The following is a 22,146-nucleotide window of genomic DNA, read 5'->3' as shown; positions in this document are numbered from 1 at the left end:
GAACCATCTATACTGCAGGCCCCAGAAACTCTCATGAAATGAGGAATATATATGCTGTGTCAGGTTTTCTCCTTGAAGGTCATAATACTATGTCAAGAGTTGAGGATACAGTAACTCTGCCCTGGATGATATGTGAGGAGTTGGGGCTACATTGAATCACATCCAAAAATTGTCAGGATTTGGATTACAGTGAACATGCTCTGAACAACTACGTCAGAAATTGGCGGCAACACTGAATCGTCTGAGTACTTCCTCATAGCATGGGATTCTTCTCCAGGCACAAAACTAGGTTTGCATAAAAAATCTAGAGATTGTTTTGCTAATTTGTAATATAACCCTGCATTGCTTTACCCTCTCCTCTTATGTTTGCACTTTGTTAGTTCTTAGCAAAGTAACAAGAATCGGAATCGGATCGGAATCGGCAAGGCCGAATCGAATCGTGAATCGGCAATGAATCGGCAATGAATCGGCGATGAATCGGCAAATTTGAAAAAACCCTTTAAATTTAAAGATTTTAACAATTTAAAACTTATTTCATGCACCCTTTATTGAATATAACTTAAACACACTATAACATCATCAAATAGAAGTTAAAACTTAACATACATAAACATGGAACATAAAATCCATCACATATGTAACTATGTTATCTAAAATGTAAATTGTAGGCTAGCTGAAGTAAATAGAAATCAAATGATCACAATGATTTAAATCATAGAATGTATGTAAGATGATCCATAAGACATCAAATCATAAATGTATGTAAGAATCTAAGATGAAGATCCATGAAAGTTTGAAACATATGTCTATCAATGATTCAGTATCAATATCTGTAAACAAAATATAAAAACAAGGCTCCAGCTCAAGCCTCAGACTCATAGTCATCATCATCATCCTCAACATCATCCTGAAGCTCGGCTGCAGCCTCAGCCTCAGCCTCTGAGTATCCAGTCTGCCTAGTAGCAAGGCGTCTAATGTAGGTCCTAGAGGACTGCCGAGCCATATCTCCCGCATGTAAGATGGGCTCATGAACGTCGCTAGGGCTTGTGCCTGTGCGTGCACGTGTGCGTCTACCAATGCCTGAAGAACGTGCTCTAGCTACCTCAACCTCTATATCCACCTGGTCAACCCACACACGGTCTTCCTCAATGAAGACTGGATCCACAACCTCTGTGAGCCACTCTGATTCTAGATCAATCTCCTCTAGAATGATCGGAGAGGATTCAGTGCCCAAAATCTGTCTGATCCTAAGACGGAGGTTGTAATGAACAAAGACAATATCATTCAACTTCTGCACTGTCAATCTGTTTCTCCTCTTCGAATGGATGTGCTCGAACATGGACCAACTGCGCTCACATCCAGAAGCGCTGCTTGGCTGACTCAGAATACGAATGGCAATTTTTTGAAGTTTTGGGGTTGTGGCCCCAAACATTTGCCACCATCTATCTGCAATAAGGGAAAATTTGAAAATAGAAACAATTAGTCTCATTTACAAATTACAAGTTAACTCTAAAATTACATAATCAACTTTAAGATTAGAATCTAGATTCATGAACATTGAATATATTATTTAATTTTTACCTGGCTGTAGTGTTGTCTGAGCATTTATGGCCATCCTGCTAGAGAAAAGTGGCCCCTCTTTATTGTTGAACTGGTCTAGCTCAACAATCGCAGCAGCGCTATCTTCATCGCTACTCAACCTCTGAATCACTGTATATAAGCCAGTGAGAACCTCCGCATCCGCCTTGAACTCAGGACGGAAACGATATGCCGGATTCAGAAAGTAAGCTGCTGCATGGATGGGTCGATGGAGCTGATTCTACCATCTCCTATCGATGATGTCCCAAATAGGGCCATACCTCTCCTGCACTCCTGCATATTGGGCTCTGATGGCCTCCTTGGCCCTATCCATGCTATCATAAATGTAGCCCATAGAGGGCTTCTCCCCATCAGCAGTTCGTAGCAAAGCTACAAGGGGCTCAGTGACCTACATATAAAGTAAAACAAAAAACTTGAGTCAAAACTTAAATATAAAATAATATAACTTAAAGTAAAAGTAAAATACTAAATGTTAAATTGCAATAAATTTACCTGCAGGATTTCTCTAGCGGGTTTCCAAAAACCATCCTCATCAAATATGCAATCCGCCACATCTATCCCTACAGTGGTCGTAGCATAGGAAGAGGAAATCCACTCCCGCCCAACAAACATGCTCCTCAATTCATCCCTTGATGTCAACAAGGACTGCAAGGTGATGAAATTCGAGGCAAACCTCGTGATACCTGGGCGAGCTAACTCTTTGCCTTCTGTGTACTTCCTCATTGTGCTAAGGACAAATGAATGATTATAAATGAATTTGCATATGTATTTTGCCCTTTCCACACATGACTTGACAAACTCAAGTTTGCCAATTTCCTCCAACATGAGGTCAATGCAATGTGCCGCACAAGGGGACCAAAATATGGTGGGGTGCCTCTCCATCAAAAGTTTACCTACAACAATTTTAAGTCAATTAGAAATTCAAATTTCAAAATTCAAATAAATTTATTTTCAAAACTTGAAAAGTTAAAAGTTTACCTGCAGCAACATAACTTGCTGCATTATCCGTCACCACCTGGATCACATTTTGTTCTCCCACCTCTGCTATGACTTCCTCAATAGCCTCACATAAGTATGTGGCATTTTTTACATGTGCGGAAGCATCAATGGATTTGATGAACATGGTATATCCTACAAGTAACAAAACAACGAATTAGAATATTAAAATTAAATGGATCATCAACAAATTAGCATTCAACAAATCAAAATTTACAATTATGTATGTAAGAAAGTAGAATGATCAATTACCTCCACAGGATACAAGAAAATTGAGGAGTGTTCTATTCCTCCTATCTGTCCAACCATCAGTCATGATGGTGCAACCCTTTGCAATCCACTCCTTTCGGTTCTCCTCGAGCTCAGCCCTCATGTCCTCTACCATCTCATCCAAGAGGTATTCGCTCAACTCAGCCTCAGTTGGGGCTTTAAACCCCGGACCACAAATAGCAACCGCGTCTATCATGTTCTGCCAATAAGGAGCCCTGTCACAAATAAAAATTTAGATGTCAAAGACTCAAATTATAAAACAAGTAAATATAATTAAAGTTTTACTTTTACTTTTAATTTTAACTTTAAAGAAAACAACGAAAAAAGAATCAATTACCTGGCTGCAATAAATGAAATGTTGCAAAAGTACCAAAATTTGCATATCTCCTTTCTGGCAGCATCATGAATTTCCTTGTTCAAACCCATGCCCTCAAGCGTGGGTTGGGAACCAGGAGTAGTGCGGGGCACAAAGTAACTATCCATTCTGTTTTTTCGCACTCTAGGCTGCAATAGGTTGGTGTGAGACTCTGTCTCAGTATGTGACCGACTAGCACTAGCACAAGCAGAAGAACTAGGATAAAAAGGAGGCCTAGAAGAACCCTCTCCAACACAACCTACAGATGCAGAAGCTGATGCAGATGCAGATGTGGATGCGGCTGCAGATGCGGATGCGGGAACATGGGAGCCAATACCCCTTAACCCTTCAAGTTGCATTTTCCTATTGGCTTTGTCTTTTTCAATTTTTTCTAATGCCATTAAGCAAGTGCGTTTTGCCTCAGGAGTTTGGTGAGTGCAAATTGTAACATCGTGTCCAGGTATAGCAGCAATGTGGTATTTCAATCTATAAATACCCCCAGAAGTTATTTTTTCTTTACAAAAAATACATTTTGTTTGATATTTGGTTCTTCCAGGAAACTCTTCGTTATATTTCCAACATTCATCTTTTCTACCCATTGCGAATTTGCAAAAAATGAAAGCAAAGGCTGCTGCAATAAAAATTTATATGTAAAATATCAAAGTTTGAAGCTAATAAAAGCTACAAAACAACAAACCCTAGTTTGCAACTTAGTAAAAATAAAGAACATTCAAGATCTAAACTAAAAATCTTGAAAACTATAAAAATTTAACAAAAAATGCATAATACACTAACATGCAAAAAAAAAAAGAGCACTTACCTCTTGCAAATGAGTTGAGGAGTGTTGAGATTGGCTCCCTAATGCTCCCAATGCAATTGATGGCCTCCCCAAATGGATTGCTGATCTCTTTTGTGCTCTTTCTTCTTGCCGGTTAGAAACCTATGGCTTTTCTTTTCTCTTCTTCTCTCTCACTTTTCCTCTCTTCTACTCATGTTAAATAAATAGAAGGCCCTTTAGGGTTATAACAAAGAGAAATGGTCAAAAACAAAGTAAAAAAACCAAGCAATTTTTTAAAATTTTACAACTCTATACTTTATTGGCCGCAAGCGATTCCTGCCGATTTTTCCAGGCGATTCATGCGATTTTTTGCCTGAATCGCCTGAATCGGCGATTCAGGCGATTCACTTGAAGAAATCGGCAATGGCGATTTCCGACTCCAAAAAAATCGCCATTGCTGAATCTAATCGCCGATTCAGGCGATTTTATGGCGATTCTCGTTACTCTGGTTCTTAGTGTTTAGTTACTTTATAATCAAAAAAATAACACAGCGCCTTTTTATGCTATTACATCTCTAACGTCATTGGATCTACTCTAGTTCCATTAACCTCTTTTGGCCATATGTGGATAATAATATAGTTTCTTTCGTTCTGAAGTTAAAATTTAAGGCTTCTAATATGTCAAATGTTCCTGGGATGAAATGCATCATTATTAAGTGCAAGATTACGCCCAAGTCAAAGAAACACTCACTCGAAAGTAAGTTATAAGGGTTTCAACTCTATACACTAGAGAAACAATATACTAGATTACTCATGATGGCTACCATCACAGCTATAGCAATTCCAGTTAACTAATAACTCACTTCTTTTAGTCCTAGCTGTACCACTTCCCAAATTAAGAACTAAAGTTTAACTTTGAGAAAAACAGTATTTCTGTTTCTATCTTAGATATTGAAATGAAAATGTAGTCCATGCTATTTTTTGGTTTCAAATATGCTGCTGTATTAGATTAGGCAAATGACAGCTCTGCTCTACCCTATGTATTACACAAAATTTGGCTTTCCACCATGAATTAATATAACTTTTTAATATCAAGATTAAAAAAACAAATTCTCTCATGAAAGAACAATGCAATAATTGACAACTTTGTCAAAAGCAATAAACAGAACCTTTAATTTCTTGTTTGGAGCAAGAAGGCCCATGGGCACTTGAGAAGATAAGTCACAGAGTGGCCGTGTTATTGTTGCAAGTGTTGGATTTTCAATGGCCCTGAACGAATCATTTTTCCATATTAGATAAAATACAGTATGCCAGACAAACATGCTAAATAGTATGTCTTTTAGATCAAATACATCAGTACCATATATGAGAGTCTTTAACACATGTTAAAATATCAAGATTTGGAGCACGAGGATGACACCAAGATGAAACACTGTGGCAAGTGAGCTTTGCAACTGGCTTAATACGCTTGATCTCCTGCAAAACAAGCAAGAGATTAACATATTTCACACCATAGAACACTTCACAGCTGCAAAAAAGTAAATTTATTTTTCACCTTAAATGATAGTGTATCCCAAATAGCGAGAGTCTTGTCTGCACCAATGGTAAGTAGTTGTGAAGCCTTCCCCAAAACTCTTAAAAGTTCAATAGCCAAAACACCTCCATCATGTGCCTACAGAATTGATATATTACGAATCAAAATTTTCATGGTAGAGTCTTACATGCATCTAAGATGAATGATCAATGACATTATTATCTGACAACCATGGAGTTTTTGGGTACTGGGCTAGTCAAATCCCAAAGCATGAGTCTTGTATGGCAATGTTTCATATCAACATGTACTTAATTTTAGCTGGGACACAAAATTAATGCTACCTTCAGACTAAGCTTGGGTGCAATCTCACGTGAATCCTGTATGTGATCTGCACTCCAGAGAACAAGTAATCCATCGCTTCCACCAGAAACTAAAAGTGACTGTTCAGACATTTAATTGAGAGTCAACAATATAGTAAAAACAAAAATCGGCCTCAGCACACAAATCCAGATATCAGTTTATATAACAATAGGGAAAAAACTAGAAAAATAAAGATAAAGATATTGTTTCTACTAGAAACACAAACATCATCTATATTATTAACCACAGTTTTCACTGGAAATCACTTGAGAGATATTTCTGGAATAACTGTCCCTTTTATTTTCATTTGACACAGATAACAATCAAACCATGGAACTATTTAATATGAATGTAGTTAAAATCTGATGACATTTTTAATCTCATTAAATATACAGGCCGCATGCAAACTACAACACTAATCTGATACAGGAAAATTAAGTTCCTGAAAATTTGCACTTTTTTAACAATGATCCAAATGCTGCAATTATTGTTATTTGCATTTTACTATCCTGCAATAATGATCACTATGTCAGACAAACGCTAAGATTTCTTCTTCAGCTGAGAAAGGTACCTGAAAACAGTCCTCCAGCCTAAATTCCTGATACTCTTATGAAAAAAACTAAAACACAAGGAAACTGAATGAAATACAGTAGAACATTAGACTCTGAATTCTTTAAAGTAATATTTATTCTGATTCTATACTACAATGAAACTCTCTTATCATGCCCACTGTATTTGATTGATGTCAATGTAATGAGCTCTTTTATGACCCTATGACTTATTAGGACTAAGTGAATGAATGGTTTGTTACAACTCAATGGATAAGGAGCTTTTACCCCCTATATCAATCAACATAGCATATCCATCCTTTTTGGCCGTATTGAATATAGTGGGTTTATGGGTTCCTTAATCTTGAGTTCCTTACAGAAATCCACCAAATATCTCTTAGTCTCAAGTGCATAGTCTACTGAAGACATGTACATTTTTTTTTTTCAACAATGTAGGATCTTGGAATTAATCCGACATTATACACATCCTTGGTTTTAAAACCCCTTAGATCTTGATTTTCGGTCTCTGTAACCACTTAATGTGGCAAAACAAGGAGTATTTGGCCATAGTCTGGCATTTTATTGGAATCAATTTTCTAAATTCAAATCTGAAGGCAATTTGAGATTTAGTTTTCCATCTATCCCACTTCCCTTAAAGCAAACATTCATTCCAACCCAAACAATGCATTGTTTGAATCAACTAGATAATCTCCCCAGACATGCAGACCAAATCAGAATACAAAATGCAGTCCAAACCAGAATGCAAAAAAAAAAACCATTTGCAAACAGCAGCAATTGTGGTTCCTTTCCTATCACATGCAGACCACATCCCTCGCTCTCTCTTCTGGTATAATATTTTTTCCTGACCTTGCACTTATCATGAATATAACCTTAAAGATAAACTGCATTCTCTAAAAGAGCCATAAACATAAGGAGCCTGAATAATGCTGCAAGAAAGAATCTGGTTATACATCTTTCTTAAACCTAGCTACGATAGCATGTTAGCGTGTTAAACCAGGAAAAAAATAAGCAGTAAAATACTGGGAAAGAAACAATAGTACACAGAAAGACACAACTTATCCTGGGAAACCCTTCAACTTGAGGAGAGAAACCCAGCCACACCAAAAATATATCTCTTTTATTAAATAATAGAGGTCTGAGTACAATGCTTTTAACTAAATACTACTCTCATCACACAAAGCAATCATACATATCATGAATTGACAGATTCTTTATACCATAACCAAAAGTCTCTTCACTTTCCAAATGCGAGTCTCTTCATATTTCCAAAAGCATGTCTCTTTCCATGTTGCATGTCTTTTCATATTTCCAAAGACATGTCTCTTTGCATGGTGCATGTCTTTTAACATTTTCAAACACGTGTCTCTTCGCATGTGTAACAACCACTTTTTCCAAGCCTTACTTATCAACTAACATCTCAATGAAATACAGTACTAATTCACATTCATGTGCATGAGAAGGCAGTTACAATCAGTTAACCAAAAATTTCATAACTAACAATTGAAGACACCATCAATGAATTTAACAAGGAACTTAAAATCTACATACCGTAGAATTCAAAACTGAAATCCGTCTAGGGATGCTTTTGCAAATCCCAAGTTAGTCCATAAATACTGCTTAAGGAACAAATAGCTATACCACTTTATCATAATGACAAATACCACTATATCATCTAGGGTATCAAATACCACTATATCATTTATGGCATCAAATACCACTGTATCATTTAGGGCGTCAAATACCACTACATCATTTAGGGCATCAAATATTACTGTATCATTCTTTTTCTTTCTATTGCTAACTATGGCAACTGTTACAAATGTAAATGGTAGAATACTTGAATGAATTAATCAGAGATCAAACTGATCTATATATACAAAGAGGAGAGTCAAATAGAATAGAAACATTCTATTCTAGACTACACCTAAATATTAGAAACATTCTAATATTTACAGAGATATAATAAGATACAATAGTGAGCATTAAAAAGAAACATGAAGGTTATTTTAATACCCCCCCCCCTTAATGCTCAATCTATTTACTACACCAATAGATCCCCTGAATTTAACAAACTTGTCAGGACCAAGGGGTTTTGTGAAAATATCTACTGATTGCTCTGAGGTAGGAACATAGTGTAACTGAATAGATCCATCTTCTACTAATTGTCGGATGTAATGGCAATGAAGCTCTATGTGCTTGGTACATTCATGAAACACTAGGTTCTTGGCAAGTTTGAGAACGCCCTGATTGTCTGAAAACAAAGAAGTCGGACCTGCTTGACAAACATGCATATCTACAAGCATCTGTCGGAGCCAAACTGCTTCACAAGCTGCCTTGACAACTCCTCTATATTCTGCTTCTGTAGAGGAGAGTGCATGTGCCTATTGCTTCTTACTGGTCCAAGTAACTGCTGCAGATCCGATACTAAACACATAGCCAAAAGTAGATTTCTTGTCATCAACTGAGCCGACCCAATCGGAATCAGTGAATCCACTGAGTTGAAGAGTAGTACTCCTTGTGTAAAGAAGACCATAATCTGAAGTACCATGTACATAGCGTAACACACATTTCGTTGCGATCCAATGATCAGTCTTGGGGTTTTTCATGAACCGTGAGATGTAGCTGACTGCAAAACTGAGATCAAGTCTAGTAGTAGTAAGGTAGATGAGACTACCTACTAGCTGCCTGAAGAGTGTTTCATCTATAGGAGGAGAAACAGATTGTGCGGACAATTTCAGACCATCTCCATAGGAGTGGAGGCAGATTTGCAATCCTTCATTCGAAACCTATCAAGCAAACTTCTGGCATACTTGGACTGAGACAAAAAAATACTGTTGTCAGTCTGCCAAACCTCAATACCTAAACAATAATGAAGCAATCCGAGATCTGTCATATCAAAAGTTCTGCATAGATCCTATTTGATTTCTGAAATCAAATGTTCTGAATTTCCAGTAATGATCAAATCATCCACACAGACAACAAGAAAAAGAATATCATTACCAGAGTGTTTAATATACAGATTACTGTCTAACGGACTACGTTGAAATCCTTGAGCAACCAAGTAATGATCAATCTTTATGTACCAAGCCCTAGGGGCCTGTTTAAAACCATAGAGGGCCTTCTGGAGTCTACATACTTTGTGTTCTGAACCAGCAACCTTAAAACCTGGGGGCTGCGTCATGTAGACTTCTTCCTATAATTCACCATTGAGAAAGGCGCTCTTCACATCCATCTGATGAACTTTCCAACCATACTGAGCTGCAATTGCAAGAAGAATGCGAATAGTGCTCATCTTGGCTGTCGGTGCAAATGTCTCCTCATAATCAATGCCTTCGCGTTGGGTGAATCCTCGAGCAACAAGTCTGGCTTTGTATTTGTCCAAGGTACCATTTGCATGGTACTTGACCTTATAGACCCATTTACAGCTAATGGGTTTCTTCCCAAGAGGGAGATCTGAAAGAACCCAAGTGTGGTTCTTTTGAAGACTCTGAAGCTCAGCATCCATTGCTTGTTCCCATTCTGGAATTCCTTTGGCCTCTGCATATATCTGGGGCTCAAGGATACTATGGATGTTGGCCATAAGAGCTATATTAACTATATTGTGCTGAAGGCTCTTATTTTTGGAGGTTCTACCCTCAATGAGTTCATCAGGACGAAGATCACTAATCGTTTGAGCCCACCATTTTGGCCGAAGAGTCGAGGAGCCAATATCAGATGCTGTCGGAATAGCTGGATGAGAAGCAAGAGCAGGAGTTATATTATCTGGAAGTGACTGAGGTGGTGTATCAGTAGCATCAGATGACTCATATAAAATAGAAGAACCCAAGTCAGAGATTGCTGAAGACTGAATCTCGGAATGTGGTGGGGAGTCAGAGAGCGGAAATGGTCCAAATTCCTCATCAAACACATCACGACTAAAGATTAAACGATCAATATTTACATCAATCAGTCTGTAAGCCTTATGTGTGTGACTGTATCCTGTAAACATAAGTTTCTGGCTTTTGGAATCCAACTTAGTGCATTTGGCATCAGGAATCCATACATATGCCAGAGAGCCAAAAACTTTCAAATGGTTGATCCTAGGTTTGCGACCAGACCAGGCTTCCTCAGGAGTCTTATGATTAACTGCAAGGGTGGGTGACCAGTTAAGAAGGTAGACAACTGTGGATACTGCTTTTGCCCAATATTTTCTGGGAACATTTCTATGTTCTAGCATAGCTCTAGCCATTTCTGTGATGGTACGGTTTCAACGCTCTACAACACCATTTTGTTGAGGGGTGTGAGGTGTGGTGAACTGAAGTCTAATGCCATGAGTAGTACAGAAGGCAGAGAAAGCAGAAGAACAGAATTCCCCCCCATTATCGGTCCTAAGAGTACGGATGGAGGAACCAGACTCTTTTTCTACTAGAGCTTTAAATTGCTGAAATACAAGAAAGGCATCTAATTTTTGCTTAAGAAAATATACCCACATTTTGCGACTGAAATCATCCATAAAGAGTAAAAAATACCTGTTCCAAGTAATAGGAGTATTCATAGGACCACATACATCAGCATGGACTAGCTGGAGTACTCTGTATGCCTGCCATGATTCACTATTCTTAAATGGTGTCCTATGTTGCTTCCCTGCTTGGCAAGCTCCGCAAACGCAATGGTTCTGGGTCTGAATATTAGGTAGGCCATGGACTAAATTATCCCGAGCAAGTTGTGCTAGATATTGAATGTTCAGATGACCATATCGCCAATGCCAGAGACTGCTGAGAGCGGATGATTCAGCGATGAAGGCATGCTCAAGGGAATCGCTTGAATCTACAAGCCTATAAATACCATGATCCTCAAGACCGAAAGCAAGGGTAGTGCGAGAAGCACAATCAATAATCGAACACTTATTTCCACTAAAATCGACATCCAACTGAGGAGAGTGCTTCATAATTTGACTAACAGACAAAAGATTATGTTTCATGCCAGGAACATAACATACATTGAGAAACATGAGTTTTCTTCCTCCAAACTAATTCTGAACATTGCCCTTGCCGACAATATTGTATTCTTCGCCGCGTCCAAAGATTACTGAGTCACAATAGGGAGTGAATTCAACAAACCAATCACGCCTATGAGTGAAATGTCGAGAGGCACCAGAATCGATGTACCAGGCAGAAGATTTCATGTGATTTGCAGGTATGCTAGCCATAAAGGCATGGTAGATAGATTCTTTCTGCTCTGAATGTTGGGCAGCATTGGCTTGCTGTTTAATTGAGTCCGACTTCCGATGCTGTTGATACAGATGCTTATAATATGTGAATATTTCAAATGGCACAAACTTCGAGGTGAGAAAATGAAAGACCCAAAAAATTTGGAGTACCTAGAAAAGAGCTCGAAAAACTCAGAAATAAAATGTTGTCGGAATTCGGATCCGCTGGCTCGAAAATTGAGGCACAAAAAACGAGGCACCCACAAAAATCTGATGAAGACCCATTTGAGATTTCAAAAAACCCACCAAGAATATGTGATCAAAAAAAATTTCCGAAGTCAAAAAACTAGGGTTTCGAGCAGAATAACAGTCGGCAACCAAAGAGGTCAAAAAAGGCAGAAAAATGATGTTTGTAGGTAAAAAAACAACAAAACCCAGCAGCTGAAACGCAAGCAGAATATCCAACAGGGATAGACCCGTTTTTGAAAAAAAACCAAAAAATCCCACTTTTTGAGATCTGGGTGTGAACAGATTTGAAAAAACAACCTTCAGATTTGAAAAACCGACTTTCAGATTTGTGATTTACAGACTAAGCCACGGGTTTCCAAGAAAGAAAATTGGCAGAAAACAAATCCACGATTTTCCAAGAACACCAGTAGCTGAAGACACAATTTTTCAGTCGATTTGCACAGAGAGTTTAAACCCTAGCTCTGATACCATGTTACAAATGTAAATGGCGGAATACTTGAATGAATTAATCAGAGATCAAACTGATCTTATATATATAAAGAGGAGAGTCAAATAGAATAGAAACATTCTATTCTAGACTACACCTAAATATTAGAAACATTCTAATATTTACAGAGATATAATAAGATACAATAGTGAGCATTAAAAAGAAACATGAAGGTTATTTTAATAGCAACAACATACAGTTAGAAGGTATGCTCATATTCATTATTCACATAAATGGAAGACTAAATAACAATCCATCAGATAAACCTATCTCTTGCATATAGATATATTCCATATTCAGTTGAAAGATCAACCGATCTATCTGGTTACTAATTACATTGACGAGAAAAGATACTTTCATTAAAGGAAATAACTAAATCGATGATACCAATCAATCCATCATATCTTCTATTTGTATAAACATCATCAAGGTAAAATACATGCTACCAACAAATGTTTGAATGCATAACTCATCTTTGTCTGCTACATGTCTTGGCATCTTGTGGAGAGGGGAAACATTGTCAGGGGCTTAACCTCCCAACTGTGGACCCTCAAAATATCCCCGCAAATCTCATTTGAGAAAGGCCCTCTCTACCCGAAATAGGCATGGAACACCTTGGCCAACCACTGAGCACTTTGGTTCTTAATTCCACCACTCGACTTGGCAACAAGGTACATATTAGACCAACATAAGCTTATTGAATAGTTCTTTAAAAATAAAATTATCATATCAATTTTGAAACATGTTCTTTGTTTTTGCAGAACTTTCTTTCCACCTCTTCACCCCCTCTCTTGGCCAACCAGTTGAGTGAGTCCTAGGTGTCTGTTCATAGAGGATATCAATTCATTTGCTGAAACTCAGCTAATAGAAAAAATATTTTAGTACTAGCATAAAGTCGTCCTTAAGACTCAAGGACTTCTCTTAAGAAATTTTAGAGGATTATAATTCAGATTTAAAAGACAAGTTGATTCAAGAAGGAAATCATAGCATGACATATGTATTTGGTTTCAAACTTAACATGGTTAGATAACTTGGTGTGCTTGATGGAATGCACTATTCGATAGACTTAATTTACTTCATAGTCAAGCATTGCTCATTGAAAATCCTTGAAACTACTTTGCATCTAGATTTTCGGATGCAGTACATATACCAAAATAAAGAATAGAAAAACTATTCACATAACCTGATCAATGAAGGAATGGATCTTGATTAATTCTGAATGGTCGGCTCTCAAACGTTTGATTTGCCAAAACGGATTTCAAAATGTTGAGACCCTTTTATAGCCGGAACCTTTTATAGCTGGAATAGCAGCTCGGTTTCACTCCAATATTAACCGTAAGAATAAGGGAAAAAAAAAGAGAAGGAATGGGGAAGAACAACAGTATCGATCCTAGCTACCAGACATACTCTCGAGCTTATATAAAATGAGAATAATATGTAAGGCTCTATAGAAGCCGCGGCTCTTGATAGTAGTTAAAAGAAGATTATCGACCTCTGGTTCACCAATTCAAAAGAAGGAAAATGCCAAGTGTACTCATCGTTTCCCATAGAGACTTTTAATTATAAAAGAAAGAATTCGAAGAACTCCTTATTGAAAGAATAATTTATAATTTTATATATATATATATATATATATATATATATATATATATATATATATATATATATATATATATTTGCACATATATATATTATTTTCAAATGGTGTCATCATATTATTTTTGTGTCCAAGGTTATACCTATTAGGATACGCATATCTATATACATGAATACTTGGGAGATTATTTTATCTTCATATCCTCTCAATATATATGCATATTTATATATGTGTATGATAATAGAGATGAGCTTGAATAATTTAATACTATGGTGGCACAATACTTTTATACTTATGTTCATTTATATATATATATATATATATATATATATATATAAATGAAATGATGAGAATACCAACATAAACCATTTAAAGGTACAAATTTCGTTATGTTTAAATATTTAAATGTTTTATATGTTATCCAAGTAGCTCATGGTATTGTCCAACGTATACTCTTGCTTGCCTAGTCATTTACCCTTAGCCATAATGATTCAAGATTCACACCTATTTGCCCAGTGATGGTGGTGCCCCTGTGCCTAATTCTTTTCTGACAATGCTTCCACCCCTTTGACGTGCTCCCTACAAGGAAATTCTCCACAATTAAATCATATTACCATAACGGCTAACCGCCTTTTCAATTCCCATGAATTCATGATAAATAATCAACTTTTCAAAATAGTTTTAAAATATCATCATAACGGTTAACTAGCATTTCATCTTCATATGAAATTATAACGATTAACTATCTTACCAATTCACATGATTGTAACAAATTTTAACTGTCAACTGACTTCACATGAACCTCAACGGCTGTATGAACATTTTTAAATTGGGTCAAAAATTGAGATGTAACAGCATGTCTCTCCATATAAAGATCAGTAGGTGAATCTCAAGAAATCATGGCATTTCATCTCAAGTGGATATTCACTCTCACAGCCATAACACCTCAACATATAAAAATCACTTAAAGCATCATTTTCCCCAACACAAAGATCATTTTGCTGTCTTCACTCTCTCTTTTCTCATTGTGGCATTCTGAAGAACAGCTGATACATATTATATGGCATTTTACATGATACTGAAATTCTGAACTATCAATTGACATTTAATATTACCCCTACCATTTTGGCTCTTGACATTAATCAATGATGCAGTATCATGCTATCAAACGTATTTTGTTTTATGGTACTGTATATTTCTTAAAATTTTGTAATTTGTTTTGTGTATATATACATATGTGCATTTATACATCTATAACCATATATACATATATATACACATACATATAGATACATATAGCACCCAAGGAAAAAAATGTTATACCAGCAATACCCATATCTTGTATCTATACCAGCAACTTTCAAAAATTGTGATTTCAAATGTCTTTGGTTGTATTGAGAGGTAAAAGGTGAAGATGGTTGCAAAAAATAATCTCATAAGGAATACTTTGACTATTGGAAAAGATAGGCCCTTGATGCAAAGATAAATGTAATGTCCCCATTTTTGGTAGGTCTACGAAGTTGATGGAGTTAGCTCATCATAGCGACCCCGTGAGCTAACAAGGTGTTTTGGGGGTCCCAGCTGTGGGCTTACTATTTTTAGTAAGTCTATTTTTGGCAGTTGTTGTTTTTGGCAGTGCAGTGGGTGGCTTCAACAGTTGGTCGTCACCTGCATTAAACATGGTTATTAATTTCATGAGCTCTTATTTATTTATTTATTATTAAGTTGCATTATTATAATAATGTCTATATTATTATAATAATGACTTTAAGAGATATTTCTAAAAAAATATGTTGGAAAGTTTCTAGTGTTGAGTTCTTTTGAGAAACTTCCACAATTTCTGAAGTGGATTTTTTAGGAAACTTTGGCCAACGGAAGGTTATAAATGAGAGCTCATTTCATTGGGAAAAGCACGCTTTATTATATATTTGATTTTGTGCCTTTGTGGCTTTTTCCTAGGTTTTTAACTATATGCCCTTGCTGATATATAAGGATTTGGAAATTCTTTTGCAATTTAGTTGCTGAGGTATAGCTAAGTTTGCCCAACTTCTCTACTATTCATCATTGTAGCCGAGAAGTGTTTTCATTCCACTGCTGAAGTATAGTGGATATGATCTTTGCTGGCAATTTCTCCTACTGCTGTTTGTTGTGGCTAAGGAGAGGTTTCTTTCCAGTCATTGATCTGCATAAACTGGACTCATCGATTTAACTGAGAGCACTATTTTGTTTCTTTTCGTTGTTGTTTTCCCATACATCAGCAAATTACATCTGCATTGGAAAGCGTTGTTTGACTACTGAAGATCACGTGAGGCATTAAAGGAAGACCATCATTGCGTGACACTTGTGTTTGGAGCTGGGCCATCAATACGCTGCCAACAAGGGAATCGATCATGCCATATGACCTATGTCTGAATTGTTGGGTGAGCCGTCACACTCCAAATTAGTCTGCTAATTGGTTCTTCCAAGCGGGAGCTTCATTGGGAGTTTGTTTTTCATTAGCGGGTGGTCTTTTAATTTTTGAGAGGGCCATATATTTGCTGGAAGCTGCACCAGCGAATTCAAACATAAGTCTTGCAAGCGAATACTGCAGGTTGCAGACAGGTTCTTAAGCATATGTTTATTCATTTGAAAATTTAATAAAAGTAATTCGACTCTAGCAAGTGAATGTTAATTGTTCAATGAGAAATCGAAATTATTGTTTGAAACTTAAACATATATATATATATATATATATATATATATATATATATATATATATATATATATATATATATATATATATATATATCCATCTTCTATCACTGAGTGTTGGTATTTCACATTGGAGTGTGGGCATTCTATCCCTTAAATTCGAAAATATCAAAAGGCATAGAATTCGAAAATATATTTCTCATTTTCAATCGGCAATTTAGTATCTGAAAAGAAGGGGTTTTTACAGTGGTATCAGAGCGGTTTCCTGTCAGCCTACAGGAATTAGGTTCAATTATTATTTTGTTCAGTACTGACTTTGAAGATTTTCAGATTGATTATGTGATTTGGTTGCCGGCATTACAGATGGTGATAGAATATTCATTCCAGGTAAATATTATACTTGCAGAGGGCGTACTTCTTCGTCTAGGGATGCAGCGGTAATGGGGGTAAGTGTGTGCGATGATATATCTACAACTACTTTTGTGATAAATGAGTCATCTAGTAAGGCACTTAGCAGTAGTACCTTCGATGTTTAGGTGTGTTTTGTTGATAGTATGCATGTTATTGATTTTGAGGTTGACGATGATCACTCACCTAAATGGAGCTAGGCACAATTTACACCATCTGCGGATACGATTCAGTTCCCTATAGTGACAGTTGATGGTGTTTCTATATTTGTTGATTATGATGAGGATGTGGGCGTTGTGGATACAATGGAGGTGAGTGCATTTGTTGAGAACAATAGAGAACCACATACTGCACCTAGTTCTCCTGTGGCTTCATCTCTTACAAGGGTTACTAGAGATGATCAGGATTCTAGTGAGGAATGTAGTGAGGTATATTTTATGTGGAGTCTACACTACTTCAGATTTGTGAAAGAGTCGTATGTTGTGCAAAGATTGTTTGTACCCAAGTCCGATGATTGGCGAAATGATTGGGTTAGTGCAGAGGGCTTACTGGGACCTTCTATGGATCTAACTACAGGAGACACTTGCACACAAGTGCTCAATGTTATATTGCAAGTCATGTTATTGGTTTTGTTAATGGTATTGGCATTCTGTTGGTTCAGTGAGGATTGGGACATCACTTGCTTCTTATGGGATCCCAGTGGAGATTTTTGTATGATGTTGGACTGCTTGAGGACAAGCAATCTTGGGGAGGGAGGACTGAAATGTCCTCATTTTTGGCAAGTCTACGGAGTTGAAGTTAGCTCATCATAGCGACCCTCGTAAGCTAACAGGCTATTTTGAGGGTCCCAGCTGTGGACTTACTATTTTTAGTAGGTCTATTTTTTGGTAGTGCAGTGGGTGGCTTCGACAGTTGGTCGTCACCTACATTAAACATGGTTATTAATTTCATGAGCTATTATTTATTTATTTATTATTAAGTTGCATTATTATAATAATGTCTATATTATTATAATAATGACTTTAAGAGATATTTCTAAAAAGTATGTTGAAAAGTTTCTAGTGCTGAGTTCTTTTCGGAAACTTCCACAATTTCTAAGGTGCAGTTTTTTAGGAAACTTTGGCCAATGAAAGGTTATAAATGAGAACTCATTTCATTGGGAAAAGCATGCTTGATTATATATTTGATTTTGTGCCTTTGTGGCTTTTTCCTGGGTTTTTAACTATATGCCCTTGCTGATATATATGGGTTTGGAAATTCTTTTGCAATTTAGCTGCTGAGGTATAGCTAAGTTTGCCCAACTTCTCTACTATTCATCACTGTAGCCGAGAAGTGTTTTCATTCCACTACTAAAGCATAGTGGATATGATCTTTGCTAGCAATTTCTCCTAGTGTTGTTTGTTGTGGCTGAGGAGAGGTTTCTTTCCAGTCATTCATTTGCATAGACTGGACTCATCGATTTAACTGAGAGCACTGTTTTGTTTCTTTTGGCTGTCGTTTTCCCATACATCTGCATTGGAAAACGTTGTTTGCATGCTAAAGATCACGTGAGGCATTAAAGGAAGACCATCATTGAGTGACACCTGCGTTTGGAGCTGGGCCATCAATACGCTGCCAACAAGGGAATCAATCATGCCACATGACCTACATCTGCATTGTTGGGTGGGCTGTCACACTCCAAATTAGCCGGCTAATTGGTTCTTCCAGGCAGGAGCTTCATTGGGAGTTTGTTCTTCATTAGCAGGTGGTCTTTTAATTTCTGTGAGGGCCATATATTTGCTGGAAGCTGCACCCGCGAATTCAAACATAAGTCTTGCAAGCGGATACTACAGGTTGCAGACAGGTTCCTAAGCATATGTTTATTCATTTGAAAATTTAATAAAAGTAATTCGACTCTAGCTGGTGAATGTTAATTGTTCAATGAGAAATTGAAATTATTGTTTGAAACTTAAACACACACACATATCACTGAGTGCTGGTGTTTCACATTGGAGTGTGGGCATTCTATCCCTTAATTTGAAAATATCAAAAGACATAGAATTCCAACATATATTTCTCAATGGAGATCTTCAAGAGAAGATAAACACTGAGTAACCATCAGTTTTTTAGCAGCTTGGCAATTCTAAGTTTGTGTGCATCCCAGTGTTACTGGGGGACGCATTTCCGGCAAAATTTGACCTGTCCCCTTCTGGAAAGCTTTCCCTTGGCTGTCTCATAAAATTAATGCTTCCATTTTAATAATTTATTTGATTTTCACTCTCATGTGAACTCTGCAGTTAAAATATTTAACACAAACATTATATGTTAAGGTTCTATAATTCATATTAGCATGCTTTATCCATGTTTTTATATGAATATTTAAAATTTACCTATTTTTATGTAGTTGTTCCCACTGTCATCCCCTACTCTGAGAAAAATAAATCTGTGCTGGAAACCTGAGGTAGCATAGAATCATCCTAATGCTTTGAGTAATGTGTAACCAAACACAGAGATCTAAATGCTCTATGACTTCCCATTTCCATCATGACTTTCAAATACTAAAGTTTGCATGCATTAAAGAACAATATTTTAGTTGTCTACAGAAATGTAGATCAAGAAATAACAGTGCATAGTTTTTGCAATAGTTCAAAATAAAATAACAAGATCTAGAAAACTTGCTAGAGAGAGCCCATGCAATCTCCCATGTTAATGTCATGTTAATCACCCTCCATGCAACTAATCAAACTTTCAATCCTCCCATGAAATTCTTTTATTCATTCAACAAACCCAAGCTCCCATGCTAGTGACATGAAAACTTAAATACAAATGTATCCATATTAATTTTGAGAACTTGTCTTGAAGGAGCTAAGGTCTCTTATTTATGTAGTTTTTATTTGACTTCAATTACAAGGAAAAGTTATGTAAATGATTCATTTAACATTTACAATTATAATGCAATTAAAATAAACTAAATTCAATACACAGAATCTGCAAAAAGCAGTGAATTCCTTGTGAGCGCATGCTTTTATAATGAAATGTTAGTATTTTATGCAGGAAATACCTCTCCTGAAGAAGCCAGGAATGTCACCAAGCAAGAAACTGCTCCTTTATGAGCTCCACTATATTTTCTCACAGGCTGCAAATGGAACTTGAGATTATATTAAGCAAAATAAAATGTTCTGACTGTGGTAAAAACGGCCATCTAGTGTAATGCTTTAAAAACACAAGGAGGAATAACCAACAACCTGCCACGTTGCCATGGAGAGGACCCTAATAACTCCATCAGACCCACCAAATGCAACAAGTGGACCATCTCCAGCTGGAGATTTGAAAAGGAACTCCATGCTGAAAAAAATCACAAAGGGGAAAAAATCAAGTGTCATAACATAAATTTATATTATAAAATGTGTTTTTACAAGGTAAAGAGACTTCAGTTCAATCTTAAATTTATTCAAAAATACAATCAAACAAGCTGATATAATATTTTCTCTAGTCCAAGTCTTAACCAAAACAAGTTGTGCTCTAGTTCAGTAAAAAGTCAGGACAACCTTCATAAAGCATTAACTTTTGTTTAATTTATGCCTGAATAAAAATGATATCAAATTCAAGACAACCTTAATAACGGTAAAAGTTTTCAGTGTAAAACATTGGTGAATTTCACTTTAATAGATTCAATTGCACATTGGCTTCCACCCAAACTTTGTTTAATCTATCTCTATCGTAGAGGGAATAAGATAAGCATGGACATAATTATAGATCCATGTAAATTATAATTCTCAGTCCAACTAAATAGAAAGCTGTAAAATTTAAATGACAACCACAGCAATGAGCAATATAATTTTAGGGTAAAACGTAGAACTGATAAATAATAAGAGATAAAAACTGAACTACAAAAATAAATCATATTGTTATTCAAAAGATTCAGTCACTTGTGCACACTCCCTTAAACATAATATGCACAACTATGGTTTGACATAAGATGGTGAACACTACTAATCAACATAAATTATTGAGAGTGAAGCAGTTAATTTAGAAGAGAACCAAACTGACATTTCTTAAGTATGAAAGTGTTAGCAACAGACCGGAAAGAAAACTGCAATTATATATTGTTATGTGGAGTCTAATCAGACTCCGGGGTTAATTTTTTCCCACTTCCATGGCGTAGTTTCCCAAAAAAAAATCTACGGGGGTTTGGGTGCAGCACCCCCATTATCTGATCAAGGGGCAGTGCTGGGAGTTATTTTTTTATTGGATGACATATCCTTACCCTAATTCTGTAACTGACATACGTCTTGTATAACATGGCTTAGGGTTAGGGATTTTCACATAATGGTCTTTATATATATATCTGTGTGTGTGATATTAACTTCTTCAATAATATATACAACTTTCTCCAATGAAATATATATATATATATATATATATATATATATATATAAAATAAATAATCTCTTTATTATAAATATATATATATATATATATAAAGAGAGATACAATAAATATACATATTTAATTGGAGAAAGTTATATATATTACTGAAGTTACTATCAAATTAAAATAATGAATTAATATATATTGATAGATAGATATATAAAAAGATTATTATAAATAATAAATAATATTAACCTGATTGAGTTTCGCGATTACTTAATGTAATTCAATAACACTTTGATTACTAATGTGATTCAATGAAACAAAGTATTATGAAGACCCAATGAAACTAAGCATTATGAAGACCTACGGTTTGTATGGGTTGACTGCATATCGACCAGTGTTGGGAATAAATCGTGTTTTAGACATGTTCATTCGTGAGCATGCCTCCACAATTGCCCCTTCACTTAAGTATTTATAAGTCATCGAGGGTCCTGTTAAAACCATAGTTGCCAGAAACGTGGCGTATGCTTCCCGTTTTGCATTTCGACAGCAGCAACGTGTTTCAATGGAAGAAACCCTCGTTTCTGCATGTGAAAAAATTGAAGTTTAAAATTTAAATTAAATTTATTTTCCACTGACATCTCTAATTGACAGAGTTCACGGCAGTTTAGGGATCGTGTTAATTAATAACATATTTTGTTTCATAGAGAACT

The 22,146-nt window shown here is 36.2% G+C and overlaps 3 protein-coding genes across 4 annotated transcripts in view; all 3 read right to left on the bottom strand.

Annotated features, from left to right (window-relative positions):
* LOC149530601 (Transducin/WD40 repeat-like superfamily protein) overlaps positions 1-22,146 on the bottom strand; it is a 190,479-nt gene that overhangs the window by 85,403 nt on the left and 82,930 nt on the right. Inside the window, exons 5-10 of the mRNA XM_089809563.1 lie at positions 20,305-20,404; positions 20,121-20,195; positions 5,873-5,971; positions 5,553-5,669; positions 5,358-5,473; positions 5,167-5,266 (exon numbers count right to left, since the gene is read on the bottom strand). Coding sequence (XP_089665689.1) covers positions 5,167-5,266; positions 5,358-5,473; positions 5,553-5,669; positions 5,873-5,971; positions 20,121-20,195; positions 20,305-20,404 — 607 coding nt within the window. The remainder of the gene's footprint in view (positions 1-5,166; positions 5,267-5,357; positions 5,474-5,552; positions 5,670-5,872; positions 5,972-20,120; positions 20,196-20,304; positions 20,405-22,146) is intronic.
* Positions 686-1,818, bottom strand: LOC149530603 (uncharacterized). Its single transcript, XM_089810836.1, has 2 exons — positions 1,582-1,818; positions 686-1,446 (listed from the first exon to the last, which is right to left on the bottom strand). Exons 1-2 carry the CDS (start codon positions 1,613-1,615, stop codon positions 863-865), a joined length of 618 nt encoding a protein of 205 aa, XP_089666962.1. The 5' UTR covers positions 1,616-1,818; the 3' UTR covers positions 686-862.
* LOC149530602 (uncharacterized) lies at positions 1,818-5,121 on the bottom strand. 2 transcript variants are annotated; one of them, XM_089810834.1, is made up of 6 exons: positions 4,041-5,121; positions 3,203-3,851; positions 2,848-3,080; positions 2,578-2,730; positions 2,092-2,492; positions 1,818-1,987 (listed from the first exon to the last, which is right to left on the bottom strand). In XM_089810834.1, exons 2-6 carry the CDS (start codon positions 3,817-3,819, stop codon positions 1,820-1,822), a joined length of 1,572 nt encoding a protein of 523 aa, XP_089666960.1. In that variant the 5' UTR covers positions 3,820-3,851; positions 4,041-5,121; the 3' UTR covers positions 1,818-1,819. The 2 variants fall into 2 exon arrangements, with proteins under 2 accessions (XP_089666960.1, XP_089666961.1); XM_089810835.1 differs by having other exon boundaries at positions 3,203-3,848.

Source organism: Cupressus sempervirens, chromosome 11, assembly GCF_028749045.1.
Source record: "Cupressus sempervirens isolate cs-2001-9-10 chromosome 11, ASM2874904v1, whole genome shotgun sequence".
Taxonomy (NCBI): domain Eukaryota; kingdom Viridiplantae; phylum Streptophyta; class Pinopsida; order Cupressales; family Cupressaceae; genus Cupressus; species Cupressus sempervirens.
This window is presented reverse-complemented; position numbering and strand designations above follow the sequence as displayed.